General features: G+C 38.3%; 1 protein-coding gene across 2 annotated transcripts in view; it reads right to left on the bottom strand.

Annotated features, from left to right (window-relative positions):
* The window catches only part of SARNP (SAP domain containing ribonucleoprotein), a 64,472-nt gene that overhangs the window by 37,907 nt on the left and 2,636 nt on the right, over window positions 1–23,929 (bottom strand). For both annotated transcript variants that reach the window (XM_006093678.3, XM_006093679.3), the window contains exons 2-4: window positions 10,950–11,049; window positions 8,234–8,280; window positions 7,940–8,007 (exon numbers count right to left, since the gene is read on the bottom strand). In XM_006093678.3, coding sequence (XP_006093740.1) covers window positions 7,940–8,007; window positions 8,234–8,280; window positions 10,950–11,049 — 215 coding nt within the window. The remainder of the gene's footprint in view (window positions 1–7,939; window positions 8,008–8,233; window positions 8,281–10,949; window positions 11,050–23,929) is intronic.

Raw genomic sequence — 23,929 nt, 5'->3', positions numbered from 1 at the left:
TAAAACTGTGGGTCATAACCAGTCTCATTAAGGTCCCTCATTTAGAGACATGGGCGGCTTTTGTTCCAATATCCCAGACACTTTTCCCATTTGATGCCCTGAAAGGTAGTAATGGTTTAATGGCATTTTCAGAGGAAGCAATTCTGGAACAGGAACTTACTCTCCTACATCCTTTTGTTGGAGGTCCCTGAACTGACATATAAGCAATAGGTGCCCCCTGCTGACCATAACTAAGTCCTACAATATTGAACTGACTTGACTATGAAAAAAGAAAAAAACATCAAACTAGAAAGAGGAATATTTTTGGAGACCATCAAACCAAAGATGAAGTAAGGGGACCTCCTATTGAATGTTCAAGGGAGCTAAATTAGCCCTAAATATTCTGACCTGTGAAGAAATTTTTGAATTGTTCCCAACTCCTGGTCACTCTTCCTTCCCTGTCTTGTTCAGGCAAAAAGGGACACTGAAGTTATTATATGTTTTTCTTCAAGTCCAATGCCATTAAGAAAGCAGTCCTCTCCACCAACCCCAGGCTAATGACTTTCTTCACATTTCTGTCTTAAAGCACAATCACTGCAGTTCACCTCATAGCAGAAATGGAACCCCAAAGAGGAACCCTCCTTCTGTTCCATTCTAACCCCCTCAGGCGCATTTAATCACAAGCAATAAAAACACATCACATTCTGGGACTCATGGGAAATTTCGTCTCTTCACTGAAAAATTTTTGACACACAGTCACATACAAAACACTGTCTAAACTTTAGGGACTCAGACCTTCTCTGAACTGTACATATTTTTTAAAAAATGTATTTTTATTGATTTCAGGGAGAAAAGGAGAAGGAGAGAGAGATAGAAACATCAATAATGAGAGAGAATCATTGACTGGCTGCCTCCTGCATGACCCCCTAGTAGGGGGCCAAGCCCAAAACCAGGGCATGTGCCCTGACCGGGAATTGAACCGTGACTGCCTGGTTCGTAGGTGGACGCTCAACCACTGAGCCACGCCAGCCGGGCATGTACTATACATAGTTTAGTCTAACCAGCCGTGGGCAAACTACGGCCCGTGGGCCGGATCTGGCCCGTTTGAAATGAATAAAACTAAAAAAAAAAAAAAAAAAAAAAAAAAAGACCGTACCCTTTTATGTAATGATGTTTACTCTGAATTTATATTAGTTCACACAAACACTCCATCCATGCTTTTGTTCCGGCCCTCTGGTCCAGTTTAAGAACCCATTGTGGCCCTCGAGTCAAAAAGTTTGCCCACCCCTGGTAACCATTACTTCCCTCCAAAAAGCAAAATCACACATTCAATTTCCCTGTTTAGAAATTCATTAATAAAATTAAAACCCTTTAAACAAATTACACATTTTACATGTCCTAAGAATAATGAACTTTTACAAATTTTCAAACTTCATTTTTCAAAATATTTATTATTGATTTTTTTCTTTGAGAGAGAGAGAGAGAGAGAGGAGGAGGAGGGAGAGCGAGTGCGAAACACTGATCAGCTGCTATGTGCACGTTCCCTATCCCCTTATTGGGGACAGAGCCCACAACCTGTGCATGTGCCCTGACAGGGAATCAAACAGGCAACCTTTTGGTGCAGGGATGATGTCTAACTGAGCCACATCGACCAGGTCCAAATTTCATTATTTTTAAACCACACAAGCCAATTATCACTGTATTTACCTGATATTGCTTCTTGCCCAGAAGTCCCCAAAACATCTCAATTTTAAAGCTATCCCATAAAACATTTTCTTAAAACATTATATCTAAACACAAGCCCCTATGATGGAAGATAACAAAAAGGTTTTCAAAAGCAGTAATATTTGACAAAATCTAATAAAACATTACATGCACTTCCCCTGTAATGCAGCAACTCCAGGGATATATCCTATGAACATATTTGCGTAAGTATAAAAACAGTGCATAAGGACATGTAGCACTGCATTTTCTGCTATTATGAATAATCTCAATGTCCATCAACAGGAGACCAATGAAATTACTGTTTATCCCTGGAATGGAATACTATTAGTTGCTAGAAAGAATAAGACTCTAAGCCAGTGATAGCGAATCTTTTGAGCTCAGCGTGTCAGCATTTTGAAAAACGCTAACTTAACTCTGGTGCCGTGTCACATATAGAAATTTTTTGATATTTGCAACCATAGTAAAACAAAGACTTATATATTTTTTTTAATATTTAAAAAAATATATTTTATTGATTTTTCACAGAGAGGAAGGGAGAGAGATAGAGTTAGAAACATCGATGAGAGAGAAACATCAATCAGCTGCCTCCTACACATCTCCCACTGGGGATGTGCCCGCAACCCAGGCACATGCCCTTGATTGGAATCAAACCTGGGACCCTTCAGTCCGCAGGCTGACACTCTATCCACTGAGCCAAACCGGTTTTGGCAAGACATATATTTTTGATATTTATTTTATATATTTAAATGCCATTTAACAAAGAAAAATCAACCAAAAAAATGAGTTCGCGTGTCACCTCTGACACGCGTGTCATAGGTTAGCCGTCACTGCTCTAAGCTGGTAACTACTAAATCTGAGTAAATGGATTCTTGAGAGTCTATTATACTATTCTCATAACTTTTACATATATTTGCAATTTCCCTTAACAACAAACTTAAAAAAGAGACCTACCACTTACTAGGATAATTATTCTTATTTCATAGGACTGATGTGAAGATTAAATGTATATATGTATAACACTTAGAATCTTACTTAGTATATAACTAATATTTATTTCCAGATGTGGACACAGCAAAAGCAGTCCTGAGAGGGAAGTTCATAGCACTACAGGTCTACCTCAAAAAAAAAGAGAGAGAGAGAAACAATAATAAACTATTTAACCCTACAACTTAAAGAACTAGAAAGAGAACAATAAGAAAAGCCCAGAATAAGTAGAAGGAAGGAAATAATAAAGATTAGAGCAGAAATAAATGACAGAGACTAAAAAAAAAATCAATGATCCAAGAACTGGTTCTTTGAAAGGATAAACAAGATTGATGAACCATTAGCCAGGCTCATTAAGAAACAAAGAGAAGCCAAATAAATAAAATCAGAAACAAACGTGGAGAAATAACCAACTGACACCACAGAAATACAAAGGATTTTAAGAAAATACTATGAATAACTTTATGCCAACAAGCTGGACAATGTGGATGAAATAGAAAAATTCCTAGAAAAATACAATCTCCCAAAACTGAATCGGGAAGAATCAGAAAACCTGAATAGGCCAATAACAAGTGATGAAATAGAAGCAGTAATCAAAAAACTCCCAGCGAACAAAAGCCCAGGTCCCGACGGCTTCACAGGGAAGTTTTACCAAACTTTCAAAGAACTAACACTTACCCTCCTCGACTATTCCAAAAAAATTCAAGAGGAAGAAATATTTCCAAGCTCTTTCTATGAAGCCAGCATTATCCTAATTCCAAAATTAGATAGACACTACAAAGAAAGAGAATTACAGCCAATATCCCTGATGAACATAGATGCTAAAATCCTCAAATATTAGCAAATCGGATCCAGCAATATATTAAAAAGATCATACACCATGACCAAGTGGGATTTATTCCAAAGATGCAAGGCTGGTACAATATTCGCAAATCAATAAACATGATACATCACATAAACAAATTGGAAGACAAAAGTCACATGATCATAACAAGAGACACAGAAAAAGTATTTGACAAAATCCAACACCCATTTTTAAAAAAATATATTTTTATTGATTTCAGAAAGGAAGGGGGGGGGGGAGAGACAGAAATATCAATGATGAGAGAATCATTGATTGGCTGCCTCCTGCACACAACCTGGGCATGTGCCCTTGACCGGAATCGAGCCCAGGACCCTTCAGTCTGCAGGCTAACACTCTATCCACTGAGCAAAAACGGCTAGGGCCCAACACCCATTTTTGATACCAACACCCATTTTTGATACAATCTCTCAGCAAAGTAGGAATAGAGGGAGCATATCTCAACATGATAAAGGCCATATATAACAAACCTATATCGAACATCCTACTCCAATGGCAAAAACTAAAACCATTTCCCGGATGTCCACTTTTAACACTCTTAATCAACATAGTACTGGAAGTCTTTATATATATATATATATATATATATATATATATATATATATATATATTTGTTTATTTGATTTTTTACAGAGAGGAAGGGAGAGGGATAGAGAGTTAGAAACATCGATGAGAGAGAAACATCGATCAGCTGCCTCCTGCACACTCCTGACTGCGGATGTGCCCGCAACCAAGGTACATGCCCTTGACCGGAATCAAACCTGGGACCCTTGAGTCCGCAGGCCGACGCTCTATCCATTGAGCCAAACCGGTTAGGGCAGTACTGGAAGTCTTAGCCATGGCGATCAAACAAGGAGAAGAAATCAAAGGCATCCAAATTGGAAAGGAGGAAGTAAAACTCTAATTATTCACAGATGACATGATATTGTACATAGAAAATCCTAAGGACTCCACCAAAAAATGACTAGATTTAATAAATGAATTTGGCAATGTAGCAGAAACAAAATCAACACCCAAAAATGGATGGCTTTTTTTAATATACCAATAATGAATTCTCAGAAAGAGAAATTAAAAAACAACCCCATTTACCATTGCACCAAAAAAAATTAAGATACTTAAGAATAAACTTAACCAAGGAGTTAAAAGACTTGTACTCAGAAAACTACAGAATGTTGAAAAATGAGATAGAAAAAGATATAAACAAGTGGAAGAATATTCCGTGTTCATGGATTGGTAGAATCAACATCATTAAAATGTCCATACTACCCAAAGCAATCAACAGATTCAATGCAATCCCTATTAAAATATCAACAGCTGCTGAAACCGGTTTGGCTCAGTGGATAGAGCGTCGGCCTGCGGACTGAGGGGTCCCGGGTTCGGTTCCGGTCAAGGGCATGTACCTGGGTTGCGGACACATCCCCAGGAGGAGATGTGCAGGGGGCAGCTGATCGATGTTTCTCTCTCATCGATGTTTCTAACTCTCTATCTCTCTCCCTTCCTCTCTGTAAAAAATCAATAAAATATATTTTAAAAAAATAAAAAAAATAAAATATCAACAGCATATTTCACAGATCTAGAACAAATACTCCAAAAATGTATATGGAACCAAAAAAGAACCCGAATTGCTACAGCAATCTTGAGAAAGAAGAACAAAGTTGGAGGAATCACAATACCAGATATCAAGTTATACTACAAAGCCACCATGATCAAAACAGCCTGGAACTGGCATAAGAACAGGCCTATCGATCAATGGAACAGAACAGAGACCCAAGAAATCGACCCAAGCCATTACGCTCAATTAATATTTGACAAAGGAAGCAAGAGCATACAGTGGAGTCAAGAGAGTCGCTTCAATAAATGGTGTTGGGAAAATTGGACAGATACATGCAAAAAAAAGATACTAGACCACCAACTTAAACCATATATAATAATAAACTCAAAATGGATAAAAGACCTAAATTTAAGTTGGGAAACCATAAAAATCCTAGAAGAAACGATAGGCAGCAAAATCTCAGACATCCCTTGTAGCAATGTTTACGGATACATCTTCTAGGGCAAAGGAAATAAGGAGAAAATAAACAAATGGGACTACATCAAAATAAAAAATGTGTGCACAGAAAAAGAAAACATCAACAAAATGAAAAGGGAGCCCACTGAATGGGAGAACATATTTGGCAATGATACATCTGATAAAGAGTTAAAATCCAAAATATATAAGGAACTCATACAACTTAACAAAAGGAAGACAATCCCATTAAAAAATGGACAAAGGACCTAAATAGACACTTTTCAAAAGAGGACCTACAGAAGGCCAAGAGACATATAAAAAATGCTCAGTCACTAATCATCAGAGAGATGCAAATTAAAATGACAATGAGGTATCACCTCACACCTGTCAGAATGGCTACCATCAACAAATCAACAAATGACAAGTGCTGGTAAGGATGTGGAGAAAAGGGAACCCTAGTACACTGCTGGTGGGAATGCAGACTGGTGTAGCCATTATGGAAAACAGAATGAAGTTTCCTCAAAAAATTAAATATGGAACTGCCATTTGATCCAGTGATCCCACTTCTAGGAATATATCCTAGGAAACCCGAAACACCAATCAGAAAGAATGTATGCACTCCTATGTTCATAGCAGCACAATTTACAATAGCTAAGATCTGGAAACACCCAAGTGCCCTTCAGTAGATGAGTGGATAAAAAAGCTGTGGTACATTTATACCATGGAATACTATTCAGCAGTAAAAAGAAGACTCTCTTGCCGAACCGGTTTGGCTCAGTGGATAGAGCGTCGGCCTGCGGACTCAAGGGTCCCGGGTTCGATTCCGGTCAAGGGCATGTACCTTGGTTGCAGGCACATCCCCAGTAGGGGGCGTGCAGGAGGCAGCTGGTCGATCTCTCTCATCCGATGTTTCTAACTCTCTCTCCCTCTCCCTTCTTCTCTGTAAAAAATCAATAAAATATATTTTAAAAAAAAAGAAGAATCTCTTACCCTTTGAGACAGCCTGGAGGGCCCTGGAGAGTATCATGCTAAGTGAAATAAGTCAGTCAGAGAAAGACAAGTATCACATGATCTCACTCATATGTGGAATCTAATGAACAAAATAAACTGATGAACACAGTGGACCCAGAGACAGGGAAGCATGGAACAGAGTGCGGAATCTCAGAGTGAAGGCGCAGGAGGGTGGGTGGGTGGGAGGTAATCAACCAAAGACCTTGTATGCATACATGCATAACCCACGGGTGGGGTGAGCTGTAAGGGGTCGATGGGGGGAAAAAAGAGGACATATGTAATACTTTCAACAGTAAAGATTAAAAAAAAAAAGGAAGCATTACCTGAGATAACTGTTCCAAAAAAAAGATCTCCAGATGTGGAAAAAAAAAATCAAGAAACCAACAATATGCACAGTGTGTAACCATATGTATCCGTATATACACATACCATGTAATATATTACAAAAGAATATATTGAAAACCTCTAGGAAATCAGATGGAGGTGAAAACAAGGGCTACTTGAGTGTATGTCCTGTTTGACTTTTTATTAGTCTATATATTGCATTTTATAGTTAAATGCATTAACACATCTATGAGGAACAAAAATGTTAAAAGGGACTCAACTGTTCTTAATGTGCTAGAGCAGTGGTCGGCAAACTCATTAGTCAAGAGCCAAATATCAACAGTACAACAGTTGAAATTTCTTTTGAGAGCCAAATTTTTTCAACTTAAACTATATAGGTAGGTACATTGTTATTAACTTAATTAGGGTACTCCTAAGGCTTAGGAAGAGCCACACTCAAGGGGCCAAAGAGCCGCATGTGGCTCGTGAGCCGCAGTTTGCCGACCACGGTGCTAGAGAATAAGATGGCCAGACATTTGTAGAAAGAGCCCCAAATAAAAAATGTTTATGATAACATAGTGGGATAGTTTAAATAAATCAAGATCTACTTTCCACTCTAGTATTTTGTCCTCCCCTCCTCTACTGTAATTCAAAACGGTAGAGAGAATAGTGTACTGGAGAGGCAAAGTCTCTGCTCAGCACTCTCCTTCCTTACAAAATTCCTTATATGCAGAGAATTTGTATAATTCGCTATACAGAAAGAGAATTATCTATTATGGTGATACAACAAAGGCTAGAAGACCTAAACTTTGAGCTTAAAACTTCCTGGTCCTAATTACCTATTACATAAACCAGAGACAAACTACTTTGCTTCACTGAGACCATATACTTGAAATGAAATAGACTCTTCTGAAAATGTATGATCTACTGAGAAATGAAAAAGCCAACAAGAACACATAAAAGTTAAACAAAATGAAACACTAATATCCCACCCTCAAATCCAGAATTGTCTGCTCTGTACTCAAATTATAAAAAGAGATAGTTACACATCAACAGTTTTTTCAGGGGGTTCTTCCTCTTTAACAGGCAGTTCTATGGGCTTTGGTTCTTCTTCCTAAAATCAAATGAAACAGGATATTTAATATAAATCAAGAGTAAAAACCTATCAGTAGAAGAATATGAAAACTCTAAAATGAACCAGTCTTTCAGAATCTTCATTCCCCCACTACACTCCCTTAACAAGTTAGTATTTAAGCCCTCTAATGACTGATGTTAAGCAATGTTGCCAAGGTAGCAACACACTGTCATGTCAGTGATCAACCTTATGCTCTCCAACTCACCTCTGTTTCATCTCCTAGTACGTCTTCTTCATTTGCCTCCTCTTCAGCTAAAGAATATTAAAATATTCAGGTCAAGCCCTGCTACAAAACCATATTGATCACTTCACTCAGGCTAAAATTATAATCATTTTGCTTTCCCAAAATACAATTCAATAATGAAGGCAGAACTAATGCTGGTAAAAATGCTCCACAGAGAAGATAAAACTGTTTTCTCCATCTAACATTAGTACAAAGTTGAAGTTCAGCTGAACTGAAGAACTAAATGTAATGAGGTCAAATTTAAATATTAATATTAAGTAATATGGGAGAATACCTTTAAGATTTAGTGGTAGGGAAAGATTTCTAAAATTAAAAAAAAAGAAGAAGACGCAAGCCCTGATAGTCGATGCCCTGATAGACGCAAGCCCTAGGTCGATGCTCAGTGGTTGAGCATCGACCTAGGAACCAGGAGGTCTCGCTTTGATTCCTGGTCAGGGCACATGCCGGGTGACAGGTTCGGTCCCCAGTGGGGGCATGTAGAAGGCAACCAATGGATGATTCTTTCTTGTCATTGATGTTTCTATCTCTCTCTTCCTCTCCCTTCCTCTCTGAAGTCAACACAAATATATATATATATATTAAACACACACACACACACACACACACACACACACATCAAAAGCAAAAATAGTATGAAAAAGCCCTGGCTGGTGTGGCTCAGTTGGTTGGAGCATCGTCGCCCTGTGTACGGGAAAGTCACGGGTTCGATTCCCTGTCAGGGAACATGGGAAGCGACCAATCAATGTATCTCTCTCACATCGATGTCTCTCCCCGCCCCCTTTCCCTCCTTCCCTAAAATCATTTTTTTTAAATGTAATATGAAAAAAATTGCAGATTTTTTTTAAAACTAAGGAAAAACACCATGGAAAAGGAAACAAATGACACAGAAGATATTAGTCTAAAACCAACAAGGGGATAGTTAGTACTCCCTCTGTCCCATAATAATAGTAGCAAGTGAATATTTAAACGGGAATTATTGGCGAATGTAGCTGTAAGTTATGTTGTAGCGCAAAATTGTGAAGCCTTCAATCAAAATCAATGTTTCATGACATCTGTCATTTGTTTTGACACATCTTTCAATTTTTAGGTTAATCTAATTATTACGAGTCATAACTATTTTTCTAATTTCATCCGCTGATCGAAATCAATTGTTTTATTTCAGTTGAATATCAAGCCGTTGTAAAAGTAAGATGAAAAAAAGAGAGTTTTCAAGCAAAGATCGAGTTGCGATTGTCCAGTTCTTGATGCATCAAAAGAAAAAGGAAAAGTTGCAGAAAGGTGCAATTACGTTAGCTGCAAAACAATTTAAGTGCAACAGAATGACCATATCAAGAATTTGGAAACGTGCTTCCGAAAATAATTGTCAAGGAGAATCTTGTGCTAATGTTGATTCTTTGAAAAAACAAAACTGTGGACGTAAATGCAAAGATTATGGAGAAAAACTTGAAAAACTTAGATATATTCCTCTTAGCAGAAGAGGCACCATATTAGCCTTTGATAATATTTCTCCCGAAATACTGGATAATAAGTTTCTGTCACTTCAACAAGTTATGCTGGAAGCAATGAAGAATGATGGCTCCAATAATTTTAAGCTCACGCATATAGGGAAAGCAAAGCTTCGCAGCCAACAGATCCTACCTACAAGTTTAAAATGCAGTAACGAAATTACTGAAAAATCCAGAAACTATCTGAACACTCAAAATAAAAATTAGGAGTACTATTTTTAATTTATTGTTTATTTTAATCTAGTTTTTTGATAATAAATGTTGCGTTCTATATTTATTTTCTTTTGCTACTATTATTATGGGACAAATTACATTAATCAACTGCTACTATTATTATGGGACAGAGGGAGTAGAATATAAAAGAAATGGCTTGCAAACTAACTAGTGAATGGTATAAACCCTAAAAGAATAACAAACAAAGGAGAAACACAAAGAACCATGAACACAGAAATGTTTAAACTCTTTAATAATTAGAGAAATGTAAACTGAAACAACCAAGAGATTAGCAAAAATTAGGATACTTGATAAGATAGTACCAAGTTTAGGTCTGTGAAAGCGATACAAGAACCATCATGCACTCTATAGATTTATAGAGCAATTCTGGAAAGTAATTTGGCAGTGCTTAGTCATATTAACTATACATCATAAATATATATTAATTAGCAACCCATTCCTGGGTATATAACCCAGAAAGACTCTTACAAAGGAATATGAAGGAACATGAAAGTAGTAGTTCTGGGGGCAACAGAGGTGTCTATCACTGGGTGAATTAAAATGTGGTAGATTCTATATAGAAATTAGAATTAATAGACTAGATGACAACACAGCTATAAGCCAAACAAATACATCTTTAAAACAACACAGTACTGCCTGGCCAGCATGGCTCAGTGGTTGAGTGTCGACCAGGAGGTCACTGTTCGATCCCGTGTGTGGCGTGCAGGAAGCAGCAAATCAATGATTCTCTCTGATCATTGATGTTTCCATCTCTCTCTCCCTCTCCTTTCCTCTCTGAAATAAACAGTGACTATCCAAAGTTACCTAGTAAATTTCTGGCACAAAAGGAATTAGAATTTAAATATTCTAATTCTCAGGTTAATGGTATCTTCCATATGGCAGGGCCTAAAAATTAATACCCTTAATCAAACCACTCTTTGCCTCCACAAAGTACTCACCATGCTCTTCAAGATAGGCCTGGAGCCTGTTGATGAGATCTTGTTTTATTCCCTTGGTCTCCAAACCACGAGCAAGACATTCCTGCTTTAATTCAGCAAGCTGAAAAAAAATAAAGCTTTTCCTTAATTTACAGAATGTACCTGACCAAAAAAAAGAGTTACAGTTGATCCTTGAACAACAGGGAATTAGAGGTCCTGACACCCATGCAATCAAGTATCTGCGTATAACTTGAATTCCTCAAAAGCATAACTACTAATAGCCTACTGTTGATTGGAAGCCTAACCAATAACATCAACAGTGAATTAACAAATTTTTGGTATATTATTATATACTATAATCTTACAATACAGTAAGCTAGAGAAAAAAAATGTTAAGAAATCATAAAAGGAATTACATTTACCATACTGTATTTATCGAAACAAAACAAAAAACTTGAGTATAAGTGGACCTGAACAGTTCAAACCCATATTGTTAAGGGTCAACTGTAGTTCTCACAAAAAAGAAAAAGAAAAGAAAGTTCAATCCCAAACAATTGCTCTTAATCCCACCAAGCCTCTAGATCAGCGGTTCTCAACCTGTGGGTCGCAACCCCTTTGGGGGTCGAACGACCCTTTCACAGGGGTCGCCTAAGACCATCGGAAAACACATATATAATTACATATTGTTTTTGTGATTAATCACTATGCTTTAATTATGTTCAATTTGTAACAATGAAATTGGGGGTCACCACAACGTGAGGAACTATATTAAAGGGTCGTGGCATTAGGAAGGTTGAGAACCACTGCTCTAGATCCACAAGAAGACTTTTCTAACATATGGTAAATATAAATATCCTACTTTAATAAATTATATATTCATGCAACTATTATTACAAATCTTTAGCATTTCTGAGAAGAGAAAAAGGTATAGTTCCCCCCCCAAAATTACTGTACCAGATAGTTAATGAAGATAATTAATCTTTAAGTATAAAATCTAGTTATCTAAAAAAGGAGATTCTTCTGTTATCCCAGATCCTTTACTGAAATCTACCATAAATAGGTGTTCAAATCTGACCACCGTAGAATTAGGTAAATGTGTTAGACAGCTTATTATCAACAATGAGTCAATTAAAAGATCTGTATCAAGCCCTGGCTTGTTTGGTTCAGTGGCCACAGCATCGGCCTATGGACCAAAGTCATGGGTTCAATTCCCACAAAGGGCATGTACCTTGGCTGCAGGCTCGATCGGGGCACCTAGGGGAGGCAACCAATCCATCTGTCTCTCTTACATTGATGTTTCTGTCTTTCCTTCTCCCTTCCACTCTTTCTAAATGAATTAACAACAAAAAAAGATCTATATTAAAATGGAAAAAATATCTAATTGTATTCCACAGATTTCTGTTGCAGATTTTTAAAATCAGTAACTTGACTAGAGATATAACAGGTAGGCTTATCAACTTTGCAGGCAACACAAAGTAGAAGAATTTATGGATTACTGATAGAACTAAAATGAGGGAAAGGGGAGCTCTTCAGGGAGAACAATAAGCCAAAAATATTCAACTTAGAAGAAATAAGATACACCTATAAAGTACTACAATTATTCAAAACTTAAACTGTTGCCCCAACTGGTTTGGCTCAGTGGATAGAGCGTCGGCCTGCGGACTGAAAGGTCCCAGGTTCGATTCCGGTCAAGGGTATGTACCTTGGTTGCGGGCACATCCCCAGTAGGAGGTGTGCAGGACGCAGCTGATCGATGTTTCTCTCTCATCGATGTTTCTAACTCTCTATCCCTCTCCCTTCCTCTCTGTAAAAAAGTCAATAAAATATATTTTTTTAAAAAACAAAAAAAAATAAAAAACTTAAATTGTTCAAAAACCAGATGAGTTCCATTTTTAAGGGTTTAATCTCCAACATTTATAGGGAACTCATACAACTTAACAAAAAGAAGATAAACAATCCAATCAAAAAATGGGCAAAGGATCTAAATAGACACCTTTCAAAAGAGGACATTCAGAAAGCCAAGAGACATATGAAAACATGCTCAAAGTCACTAATCATCCGAGAGATGCAAATCCAAACAACAATGAGGTACCATCTCACACCTGTCAGAAAGGCTATCATCAACAAATCAACAAACAACAAGTGCTGGAGAGGATGTGGAGAAAAAGGAACACTCGTGCACTGCTGGTGGGAATGCAGACTGGTGCAGCCACTATGGAAGACAGTATGGAGTTTCCTCAAAAAACTAAAAATGGAACTCCCATTTGACCCTGTGATCCCACTTCTAGGAATATATCCCAAGAAAGCAGAAACACCAATCAGAAAGGATATGTGCATCCATATGTTCATAGCAGCACAATTCACCATAGCTAAGATCTGGAAACAGCCTAAGTGCCCATCAGTAGATGAATGGATTAGAAAACCATGGTACATCTACATGATGGAATACTATGCTGCTGTAAAAAAGAAGGAACTCTTACCATTTGCAACGGCATGGATGGAACTGGAGAGCATTATGCTAAGTGAAATAAGCCAGTCAATGAAGGAAAAATACCACATGATCTCACTCATTTATGGATAATAAAGACCATTATAAACTTATGAACAATAATAGATACAGAGGCAGACCTGCCTCAAACTGATTGTCAAACTGCAGTGGGAAGGCCAGGGAGGGTTGGGGGGCAGGAGGGAGGGGGGTAAGAGATCAACCGAAGGACTTGGGTGCATGCATAAAAGCTTAACCAATGGACATAAGACACTGGGGGGTAGGGGAGGCCAGGGGATTGTCAAGGGCGGGGGAAAAAAAGGACACATATGTAATACCCTTTGTAATACTTTAAGCAATAAAAAAAGATTTGAATTCAACTATATAATTACATAAAGTGTAAATGATCTGAATACTCCGAAAGACAAAAATGTCAAATAGAATAAAAAGAATATCAAATCCCAAAAAACGAACACAAAAACAAACAAAAAAACTAAAAAACTTAAATTGTTCAAAAACCAGATGAGTTCCATTTTTAAGGAAACTCCATACTGTTTTCCACAGTGGTTGCACCAGTCTGCATTCCCACCAGCAGTGCAGAAGGGTTCCTTTTTCTCCGCATCCTTGCCAGCACTTGTTATTTGTTGATGATAGCCATTCTGACAGGTGTGAGATGGTACCACATTGTCATTTTTATTTGAATCTCCCTGACTTTGAGCATGTTTTCATATGTCTCTCGGCCTTCTGTATGTCCTCTTTCGAAAAGTGTCTATTTAGGTCTGTTGCCCATTTTTTGATTAGATTATCTTCCTTTTGTTAAGTTGTATGAGTTCCCTGTAAATGCTGGAGATTAAACCCTTATCGGTGATATCATTGGCAAATATGTTCTTCCATGCAGTGGGCTTTCTTGTTTTGTTGATGGTTTCTTTTGCTGTGCAGAAGCTTTTTATTTTGATGTAGTTCTATTTGTTTATTTTCTCTTTAGTTTCCATTGCCCTAGGAACCGTACGGGTGAAGGTATTTCTTCAACATATGTCTGATATTTTGCTGCCTATGAATTCTTCTAAGATTTTTATGGTTTCCTGTCTTACCTTTAAGTCCTTTATCCATTTTGAGTTTATTTTTGTGTATGGTGTAAGTTGGTGATCTAGTTTCTTTTTTTTGCATGCATCTGTCCAATTTTCCCAACACCATTTATTAAAGAGACTGCCTTGAATCCATTGTATGCTCTTGTCTCCTTTGTCAAATATTGAGCATGGCTTGGGATTTCTGGTTTCTCTGTTCTGTTCCATTGGTCTATATGTCTGTTCTTGTGCCAGTACCAGGCAGTTATGAGAACAGTGGCTTTGTAATATAGCTTGATATCTGGTATTGTGATCCCTCCAACTTTGTTATTCTTTCTCAGGATTGCTGCAGCTATTAGGGGTCTTTTTTAAACCCTTTGCACTCCGAACCATTCTGGACATTGGCTACCAGCTACTCGACGCTACTTTGCGGCGGAAACGTGCATTTACAGACCCTCGTATTATTTAGTATAATTTTGGAACCAAGTAACGTATTATAATGATATTGGACTTATATGAATTGGGTGACATCGAGGAATGTATATTTGCAAAAAAAAAACAATATTTTATTGTTTATAATTTTGTACAGTATGATAAGTTTTGTAACACTCCCCAATATGCATTGCAGGCTGATTAGTGCATGTTTGACAGTAATAAGTGGTTTGACGCCTGCCACCAGGTGTTTTCCTGTAAGAACACACAATGCAGTCCCGTTTTCTTTGTCCCACATCGGGAATATGTAGTTTATTGTTTAATCCGACACAAAACCCGCTGACATTTCTTGTATATATCTTAGTAATTTTACGATATTTTGATTTAATTTCTTGTGCCATTTCAAGATAAAACTTCAGGGAAACATGCATGTCTCAAAAAGTTGCGTTGAAATAACTCAATTCCCCGTAATCACTAATAAACTGCAATGTCCTCTGAGAGGGGACATCCGAGTGATATGCTAGAATTCCGATGTCCTCTGAGAGGGGACAGCGGAGTGCAAAGGGTTAATTCCAGATGAATTTTTGGAGAGTTTGTTCTAGGTCTGTGAAAAATTGGTATGTTAATGGGGATTGCATTGAATCTATAGATTGCTTTGGGTAGTATGGACATTTTAATGATGCTGATTCTACCAATCTATGAACATGGTATATTATTCCATTTGTTTATGTCTTCCTCTATCTTTTTCAACGTCCTGCAGTTTCTGAGTATAAGTCTTTTACCTCCTTAGTTTATTCCTAGGTATCTTAATTTTTTTGGTGCAATGGTAAATAGGATTGATTTTTTTTTTTTTAGTTTCTTTCTTTGAGTTCATTATTGGTGTATAAAAAAAAGCCATCGATTTTTGGGTGTTAATTTTGTATCCTGCTACATTGCTGAATTCATTTATTAAGTCTAGTAGTTTTTTGATAGAGTCTTTGGGGTTTTCTATGTACAATATCATGTCACCTGCAAATAATGACAGTTTTACTTCTTTCCCAATTTGGATGCCTTTTATTTCTTCTTCTTCTCTGATCACTATGGCTAGCACTTGCAGTACTATGTTGAACAGGAATGGTGAAAGTGGGCATCCTGTCTTGTTCCTGTCTTGTTCTTAGGGAAAATGGTTTTAGTTTTTGCCCATTGAGTATGATGTTGGCTGTAGGTTTGTCATATATGGCCTTTATCATGTTGAGATATGCTCCCTCTATTCCAATATTGCTGAGAGTTTTTATCATACACTAGAGGCCCGGTGCACAAAATTCGTGCATGGTTAGGGTCCCTAGACCTGATCGCTGGCCTTCTGGCTGCTGACTGGGGCCTTCTTTCCCCAGCTGCCAGCTGCCAGCCGGGACCTTCCTTTGTTCCACGCCACCCCCCTGGTGGTCAACACACATCATAGCGAGTGATCAAACTCCCGGTTTCCCAGTTGAACTCCTGAAGGGATACTTTGCATATTAGCCATCTTACCTAGTAATAGACAAACATGTAAATCGACCATCCCTCCACTACGCTCACCAGCCAATCAGCAGTATGCAAATTAACCCAACAAAGATGGCGGTTAATTTGCATACGTAGGCACAAAGCAGCGGAGCAAAGACTGAAGGCTCCGGCCAGAGCGAAGGCCTGGGTCCCGGGTGCCGGAGAAAAACCAGTGTCGGCAGCCAGGGGAAGGGAAGGCCTATTGCATGAATCTCTTCGTGCAACGGGCCTCTAGTATATATATGTTGGATTTTGCCGAATGCTTTCTCTGCATCTATTGATAATATCATGTGATTTTTGTCTTTCAATTTGTTTATGTGATGTATCACGTTTATTGATTTGTGAATATTGTACCAGCCTTGCATCCCTGGAATAAATCCCACTTGGTCATGGTGTATGATCTTTTTAATATATTGCTGGATGCAATTTGCTAATATTCTGTTGAAGATTTTAGCATCTATGTTCATCAGGGATATTAGCCTGTAATTCTCTTTCTTTGTAGTGTCTTTATCTGGTTTGGAAATTAGGATAATGCTGGCCTTATAAAAAGAGTTTGGAAGTGTTCACTCCTCTTGGATTTTCTCAAATAGTTTGAGGAGTATAAGTGTTAGTTCTTCTTTGAATGTTTAGAAAAACTCCCCTGTGAAGCCATCTGGACCTGGGCTTTTGTTTAGTGGGAGTTTTTTGATTACTGCTCTATTTCATCAGTTGTTATTGGCCTATTCAGGGTTTTTGATTCTTCCTGATTCAGTTTTGGGAGACTGTTATTTTTCTAGGAATTTGCCTATTTCATTCACATTGTCCAGATTCTTGTATTATTATTTATTAATGTATTATTTTCTTTTTAAAAAAATGTTTATTGATTTCAGAGAGGGAGAGGGAGAGAGTGATAGAAACATCAATGATGACAGAGAATCATTCATTGGCTACCCCCTGCACACCCCACACTGGGGATCGAGTCAGCAACCCAGGCATGTGCCCTGACCGGGAATCGAACCATGACCTCCTGGTTCATAGGTTGGATGCTCAATCACTGAGCCACGCTGGCCAGGCAATGTATTATTTTCCATACGAACTGTAAACCTACTTTTGCCCCACCCTGTGTGTGGAGAACTGTCCTACTCAACAAGTCAACAGCACTCTCTATTGAGAAACGTTAGGTAATCACCCATTAAAAGTGTGTAATGGCTGCATAGTCTTAATGGCCTCTGAAGCCAGACTATATGGATTCAAACTCTAACTTTACCACTAACAGCTGTGTAAATTTCAGTGCATAACTTAACCTCTCTGTGCCTCAGTTTCTCATGAAATGAGGAAAATGCAACAGTACCTATACCAAAAAGTTATGAAGATTAAACCATGCCCTGACTGGTTTGGCTCAGTGGATAGAGCGTCGGCCTGCGGACTGAAGGGTCCCAGGTTCGATTCCGGTCAAGGGCATGTACCATGTTGTGGGCACATTCCCAGTGGGGGGTGTGCAGGAGGCAGCTGATCGATGTTTCTCTCTCATCGATGTTTCTAACTCTCTATCACTCCCCCTTCCTCTCTGTAAAAAATCAATAAAATATATTTAAAAAAAAAAAGATTAAACCAGTACGTATTTGTAAAGCATTTGGAATAGTGCTTGGCACCTAGTAAGCACTTTATAATGTTAGACACTAGGTGTAGGTTTAGACAAAGTTAGACTGAATCATTGTTTCTCAGATTTCTGAATTTCAAAGATATTTTTAAATAGGTAGATTGATAGGTCTAACAAATTTTTATAATATCCCAACCAGGTCATGGACTGATAGTTTTGTAAAAGACAATAAAAACCAATTACTAGAAAAATAATCGTATGCTTCAATGTAGTAGCAGTGATGTCAAATTGCTATAAAAATTTCTAAAAGATTACTCAATTTTATTTATCACTAACCAGTAACAAACATTTCATGCACAAGCACTGGCCTGTGGACCATACTTAAATAGTATTAAACTAGAATCTAAACTCTAAGTGATCTCTAAGGTCCATTTCTTAAGTAAGAATCTTTTTTTTTTCTTTTTTCTTTTTCTTTTAAGTAAGAATCTTGATCTTTCCCACCTTGGCACTTTGATTTCCTTTCAGCTCCCTGAAGAACAAGTCTTTTTAATTTTGGTTACACTTTTTAAAGTTTTTTGTTTTGTTATATAAATACTAGAGACCCAGTGCACGAATTCACGCATAGGTGGGGTCCCTCAGCCTGGCCAGTGATCAAGGCCTACTGGGGAGCCGGCAGGCAGGGGGAAGGAGCTGCGGGAGGTTGGCTGGCGGGGGAGGGGGGATGAAGGGGTGGGGAGAGGGGCTGCAGGAGGTTGGCTGGCTGGCAGGGGTGGGGTGGGGAGGAGCTGCAGGAGGTTGGCTGGTAGGGGAGCCAGCTAGCCGGGGAGAGAGGCCACGGGAGGTTGGCTGTGGGAGTGCACTGACCACTAGGGGCAGCTCCTGTGTTGAGCATCTGTCCCCCGGTGGTCAGGGCCCGGCATAGTGACCAGGCCTTCGGTCATTCGGTTGCTTAGGCTTTCATTTATATATATATACATATATATAATCACAACAGAATAGTCTGAAAATTCTGAAAAGTATAGAGGAAACTAAGTCTTATGTAACTCCAACACTGAGAGATCACAACATTTTAAATATATTTGTGTGTGTTTAGACAGTGTTGGCTGGTTGTCTACAAAGCAATACAGTCTTCCTCAGAGGCCTCAATTCCTTTTTTCTCCCTGATTTTGGTAAATATTTTTGGTAAATATTCAGGCAATTCAAAGTTCAACTTTCTAGTAGAGTTGTTTCCCCCTTTTCCTTCCTTCCCAAAATTGTGCCTAGGCAAAAGTTTATAAAAACTTCCAGATGAGAGGGAAATGTACAGTTAGAGATGGTTTTTGCTTAAGATGCTGATTTAGACTTGGAGCTGACAGATTGGTACAAACGGTTGTTTACATGGATAGTATCTGCTGACCATTGATCTTACTATTGCCTTGATCACTAAATCTCAGCCCCCTACCCTCACCCCAAAATGGCTCCCAGTTCCTAACCCCAAGGTCTCTGGCTCATGCAGCAATCTTCTCAGCACCTCCATGTCCCCTCTTTGGTCAAATAAAATATTACATATCATCCTATATAATAAAAGGGTAATATGCAAATTGACCCTAACAGCAGAACGACTGGGAATGACTGGTCACTATGACACACACTGACCACCAGGGGGCAGACTCTCAATGCAGGAGCTGCCCCTGGTGGTCAGTGCGCTCCCACAGAGGAAGCTCTGCTCAGCCACAAAAGCCAGGCTGATGGCTGCCAGCACAGCGGTGGTGGCGGGAGTCTCTCCCGCCCCCTCAGCAGTGCTAAGGATGTCCGACTGCAGCTTAGGCCTGCTCCCCGCTGGCAAGTGGACATCCCCCGAGGGATCCCAGACTGCGAGAGGGCACCTGCCAGGCTGAGGGACCCCCCTGAATGCACAAATTTTTGTGCACCGGGCCTCTAGTTTTTACATATTGTATTATTTTACAGGCTGAGGGACCCCCCTGAATGCACAAATTTTTGTGCACCGGGCCTCTAGTTTTTACATATTGTATTATTTTAGTTATTACATGGTGGGTTCTGCTCATACACTAGGACATAACTCATAATATCATATCTTACCCATTTTTATATGCAATTGACTTTAAAACATTTTAAAAAGCAAAGCATATTGAATGAACTGTGTGGTATGTGAATTGTATCTCAATAAGACTACTTTTAAAAACCAAGTTATAGGGGGGCAGGAGGGGAGGGGGTAAGAGATCAACCGAAGGACTTGTATGCATGCATATAAGCATAACCAATGGACATAATACACTGGGGGGTAGGGGTGGCCAGGGGATTGTCAAGGGCGGGGGAAAAAGGAGACATATGTAATACTCTTTGTAATACTTTAAGCAATAAAACAATAAAAAAAATAAAAAAATAAAAAAATAATGGGCTTTGCAAAAAAAACAAAACAAAAAACATCCTGCACACTAAAATAAATAAATAAATAAAATAAAATAAAAAATAAAAACCAAGTTATAGAACACTTTATACAGGATACTAACTTTAATGTTAGTGTAAAAAAATAATGCACATACACACACACCCCATTCCATGTGATGTATATACACAAGATGCCTGGACAAGAAACAAATAAATACTGAGAAGAAGCTTGTTGAGGACAAGTGTAGGAAGGAAACACTTTACCATATACCTTTTTGTACCTTTAGAATTGTGAACTTGTACATAAATGACCTATTCAAACATTAATTTATATATTTTTCAGTATCAATAAGGCATTTTCCATTCTATCAACCTCCAGAGAAAAGACCAATCAATAGCTCACATAATACATTTAACATTAATCATTTATTGGCCTGTGATTTCTTCTGTTTACTAATCTTGATTCAAATCTTTTTCATCTGTTATCTCTTGATATGGTTTGTAAACTCTTTGAGGGCAGAGACATTTCATATCACTTATAACATTTCATACAACAGGAACTCATATTTATTTTTAAGTACTAAAAATGACAGACTAAGGCAGTGATGGCGAACCTATGACACGCGTGTCAGAGGTGACATGCGAACTCATTTTTTTGGTTGATTCTTCTTTGTTAAACGGCATTTAAATATATAAGATAAATATCAAAAATATAAGTCTTTGTTTCACTATGGTTGCAAATATCAAAAAATTTCTATATGACATGGCACCAGAGTTAAGTTAGGGTTTTTCAAAATGCTGACACGCCGAGCTCAAAAGGTTCGCCATCACTGGGCTAAGGGCTAAACTTTGAATATTATTTCCTCATTTAATCCTTACAACATAAGTAGTTGGTATTATGATCCCACTTTATAAAGAAAATGAGGCTTAAAGAGATTTAATAATTTGCTTAAAAATCATATAGCTAGAAAATAGTGGAGCTCAGGTCTCTCTGATTTAAACCCAATCTTAACTACCAAGATGCTGACATTGCTCTCATGTACATGCTCTATCACTCTCCATTTTCCTCTTACCTCTCCTCATCAGCCTCCTTCTTCCACTTAACCTGTAAATACCAATATTCACTAAGATTCCTTCTTTGGCCTTCTCATCCCACTTGTAGCAAAGGTTTTCTCATTTCCCAGAATCAAATCACTGGCAAATCCTGTCAGCTATACCTTCAAAATATATCTAGGATCTAATCCCTTCTGGTCTTTTTAAATACAGATTATTGTAAAAACTCTACAGTCCCTGCATCTTATTATAGTTTATTCTTAACAAGGTAGTCAGTGATTTTTTGAAAATTTAAGTCAGAACATGTCATTCCTCTCTTTAAAAATCTATTGGTTTCTTATCTCTAAGAGTACAAGCCAGATCCTATCAATAACCTATAAGGTCCTCTTACACTATGCACAAGGCTCACTCCTTCAAGTCTCTGCTTAAACATCATATTCTCAATGAGGCCTTCCCTAGTCACCCTATTACAAATTACAATACCCTTCTTCCCACTGTACTTCCTATCCTTCTTTCCTATTTTTCACTACAAACTTTACCACTATTTGACAATATACATTTTACTTTATTGTGCCTTTCCCAGCAAAACATAAGCTCCCCAACAGGAAGAATTTTGTCTACTTTGTTCATTATTCTATCTCCAGTACCTATGTTAGCTGGCATATGGTAGGCACCCCATAAGTATTTTTTTAAGTCCCAAACCTTTATTATCAGCTTTCAACTCTTGAGCAGGAGACTCATATTTCCAACTGATTACCAGGCATCTCTCTCCCTTTTTTTTTTGTTAATCCTCACACGAAGGTATTTTTTCCATTGCTTTTCAGAGAGTGGAAGGGAGGGAGGGAGGAAGGGAGAGGGAGAGAAAGAGAGAAAGATCAATGTGAGAGAGACACATCGACTGGTTGCCTACCACACACGCACCCGACTGGCAGCAGGGAGCAAACCCAAAACCCAGGTACATGCCCTTGACCCGGAATCGAAGGCTGACATTCTAAACACTTAGAAGCTTCAGCCAGAGCATGTATTTTTTTCTTCTTTATTTTGTTTTGTTATGATTACCAAACATCTCCAAATGCATGTCTCAAAGACACTTAAGCCCAAAAGTGAACTTATCTTCTCTATTGCACAAAACTGGCTTCTTCTCTTCTTCCCAAACTAGACTAAAGCTATCACTACTCAAATCTTGGAGTCATCTTTCATTCCTCCCACATCTAACTGATCTATAAATACTTACAATTTTATATCCCAAATTTCTTTAAATTTGTTCCTTTCCAAGTAGCCACTACCTTATTTCAGGTCTTACTATATTCACTTAACAAATAGTTACTGGGTACCCCCTGCATGTAAACCATTAGTTTAGGTATAGGGAAATAGTCATAAGCAAAACGGATAGAGTTTTTGTCCACATGAAGCTTACAACCTAGTAAGGAAACAAGGCAATCAATGATCATATACATAATACTTAACTGATTAACTTTTTAAAAAAGTACAGAGTCCTATGAAGGCATTTAAAAAGTAGTCTGTCAATGTGTGGGTAGAGAGAACCTATCCTACACCTAAGGGTTCCTTGGATAAATGATGTTTGACTACTGAAGGGCAACTAGCAGTTAATTAAATGAAGATGTGGGGAACAGGGGGTGGCAGCAGCACTACAGCGAAAAGCATGTGTAAAGATTCTGGGTTCTGAGGTAAGGAGAGGTAGTGGTGCACAGCGATTAAGAACATAAATTTTGGAGATAAACTGCCTGGATTTGATCCACCATTCATTAGCTGTGTAACCTGGGGCAAGTTATTCAGTTAATTTCTCTGAGCTTCCATGTTTTCCTGATTTTAAAATGGGGATAGCCCTGGCAGGTGTGGCTCAGTTGGTTGAGCGTTGTCCCACACACCCTCACCAAGAGGTTGCTGGTTCGATTCCTGATCAGGGCACGTGCCAGAGTTGTAGGCTTGATCCCCAGTGAGGAGGCCTGCAGGAGACAGCCGTGGATGTTTCTCTCTCTCTTTTCCTCACCCTTTCTCTCTCTCTCAAATCAATAAAAACATTTTTTTTAAATGGGGATAACAGAGGCATTTCCTTTCCAGAGTTACTGTGCAAATTAAATCAGTTAATGTATGTAAACAGCTTTGACCAGTGATGGCCACATAGTAAATGCTATTGTTAAATGTTAGCACTTAATGAACACGTTCATTCTGAGGAATGAAATAAAATAAAGCCACTGTGGTTGGAGTGTGAGAAACTAAGCTGGATAAATTGGCAGGTATAAAGGTAAAAGGTTTTAGCAGGGGAGTGAATAATATAATAAAAATGTAACGTGAAATTTCTCCCTCTCAGATCTCATCCTCCACACTGCCAAAAGAACACACATGGATCACATCAGCTCCTTCTTTAAAAATTTCCAAAGACTCCCCACTTTCTGCCTACATGACAAAAACCAACTGCCATACGCAACTTAAAAGGCCCTTTTCATTATCACTTCAA

Source organism: Myotis lucifugus, unplaced genomic scaffold (genome assembly GCF_000147115.1).
Source record: "Myotis lucifugus unplaced genomic scaffold, Myoluc2.0 scaffold_119, whole genome shotgun sequence".
NCBI lineage: Eukaryota > Metazoa > Chordata > Mammalia > Chiroptera > Vespertilionidae > Myotis > Myotis lucifugus.
The sequence above is the reverse complement of the archived record's forward strand: the minus strand, read 5'-3'. Positions and strand labels throughout refer to the sequence as shown.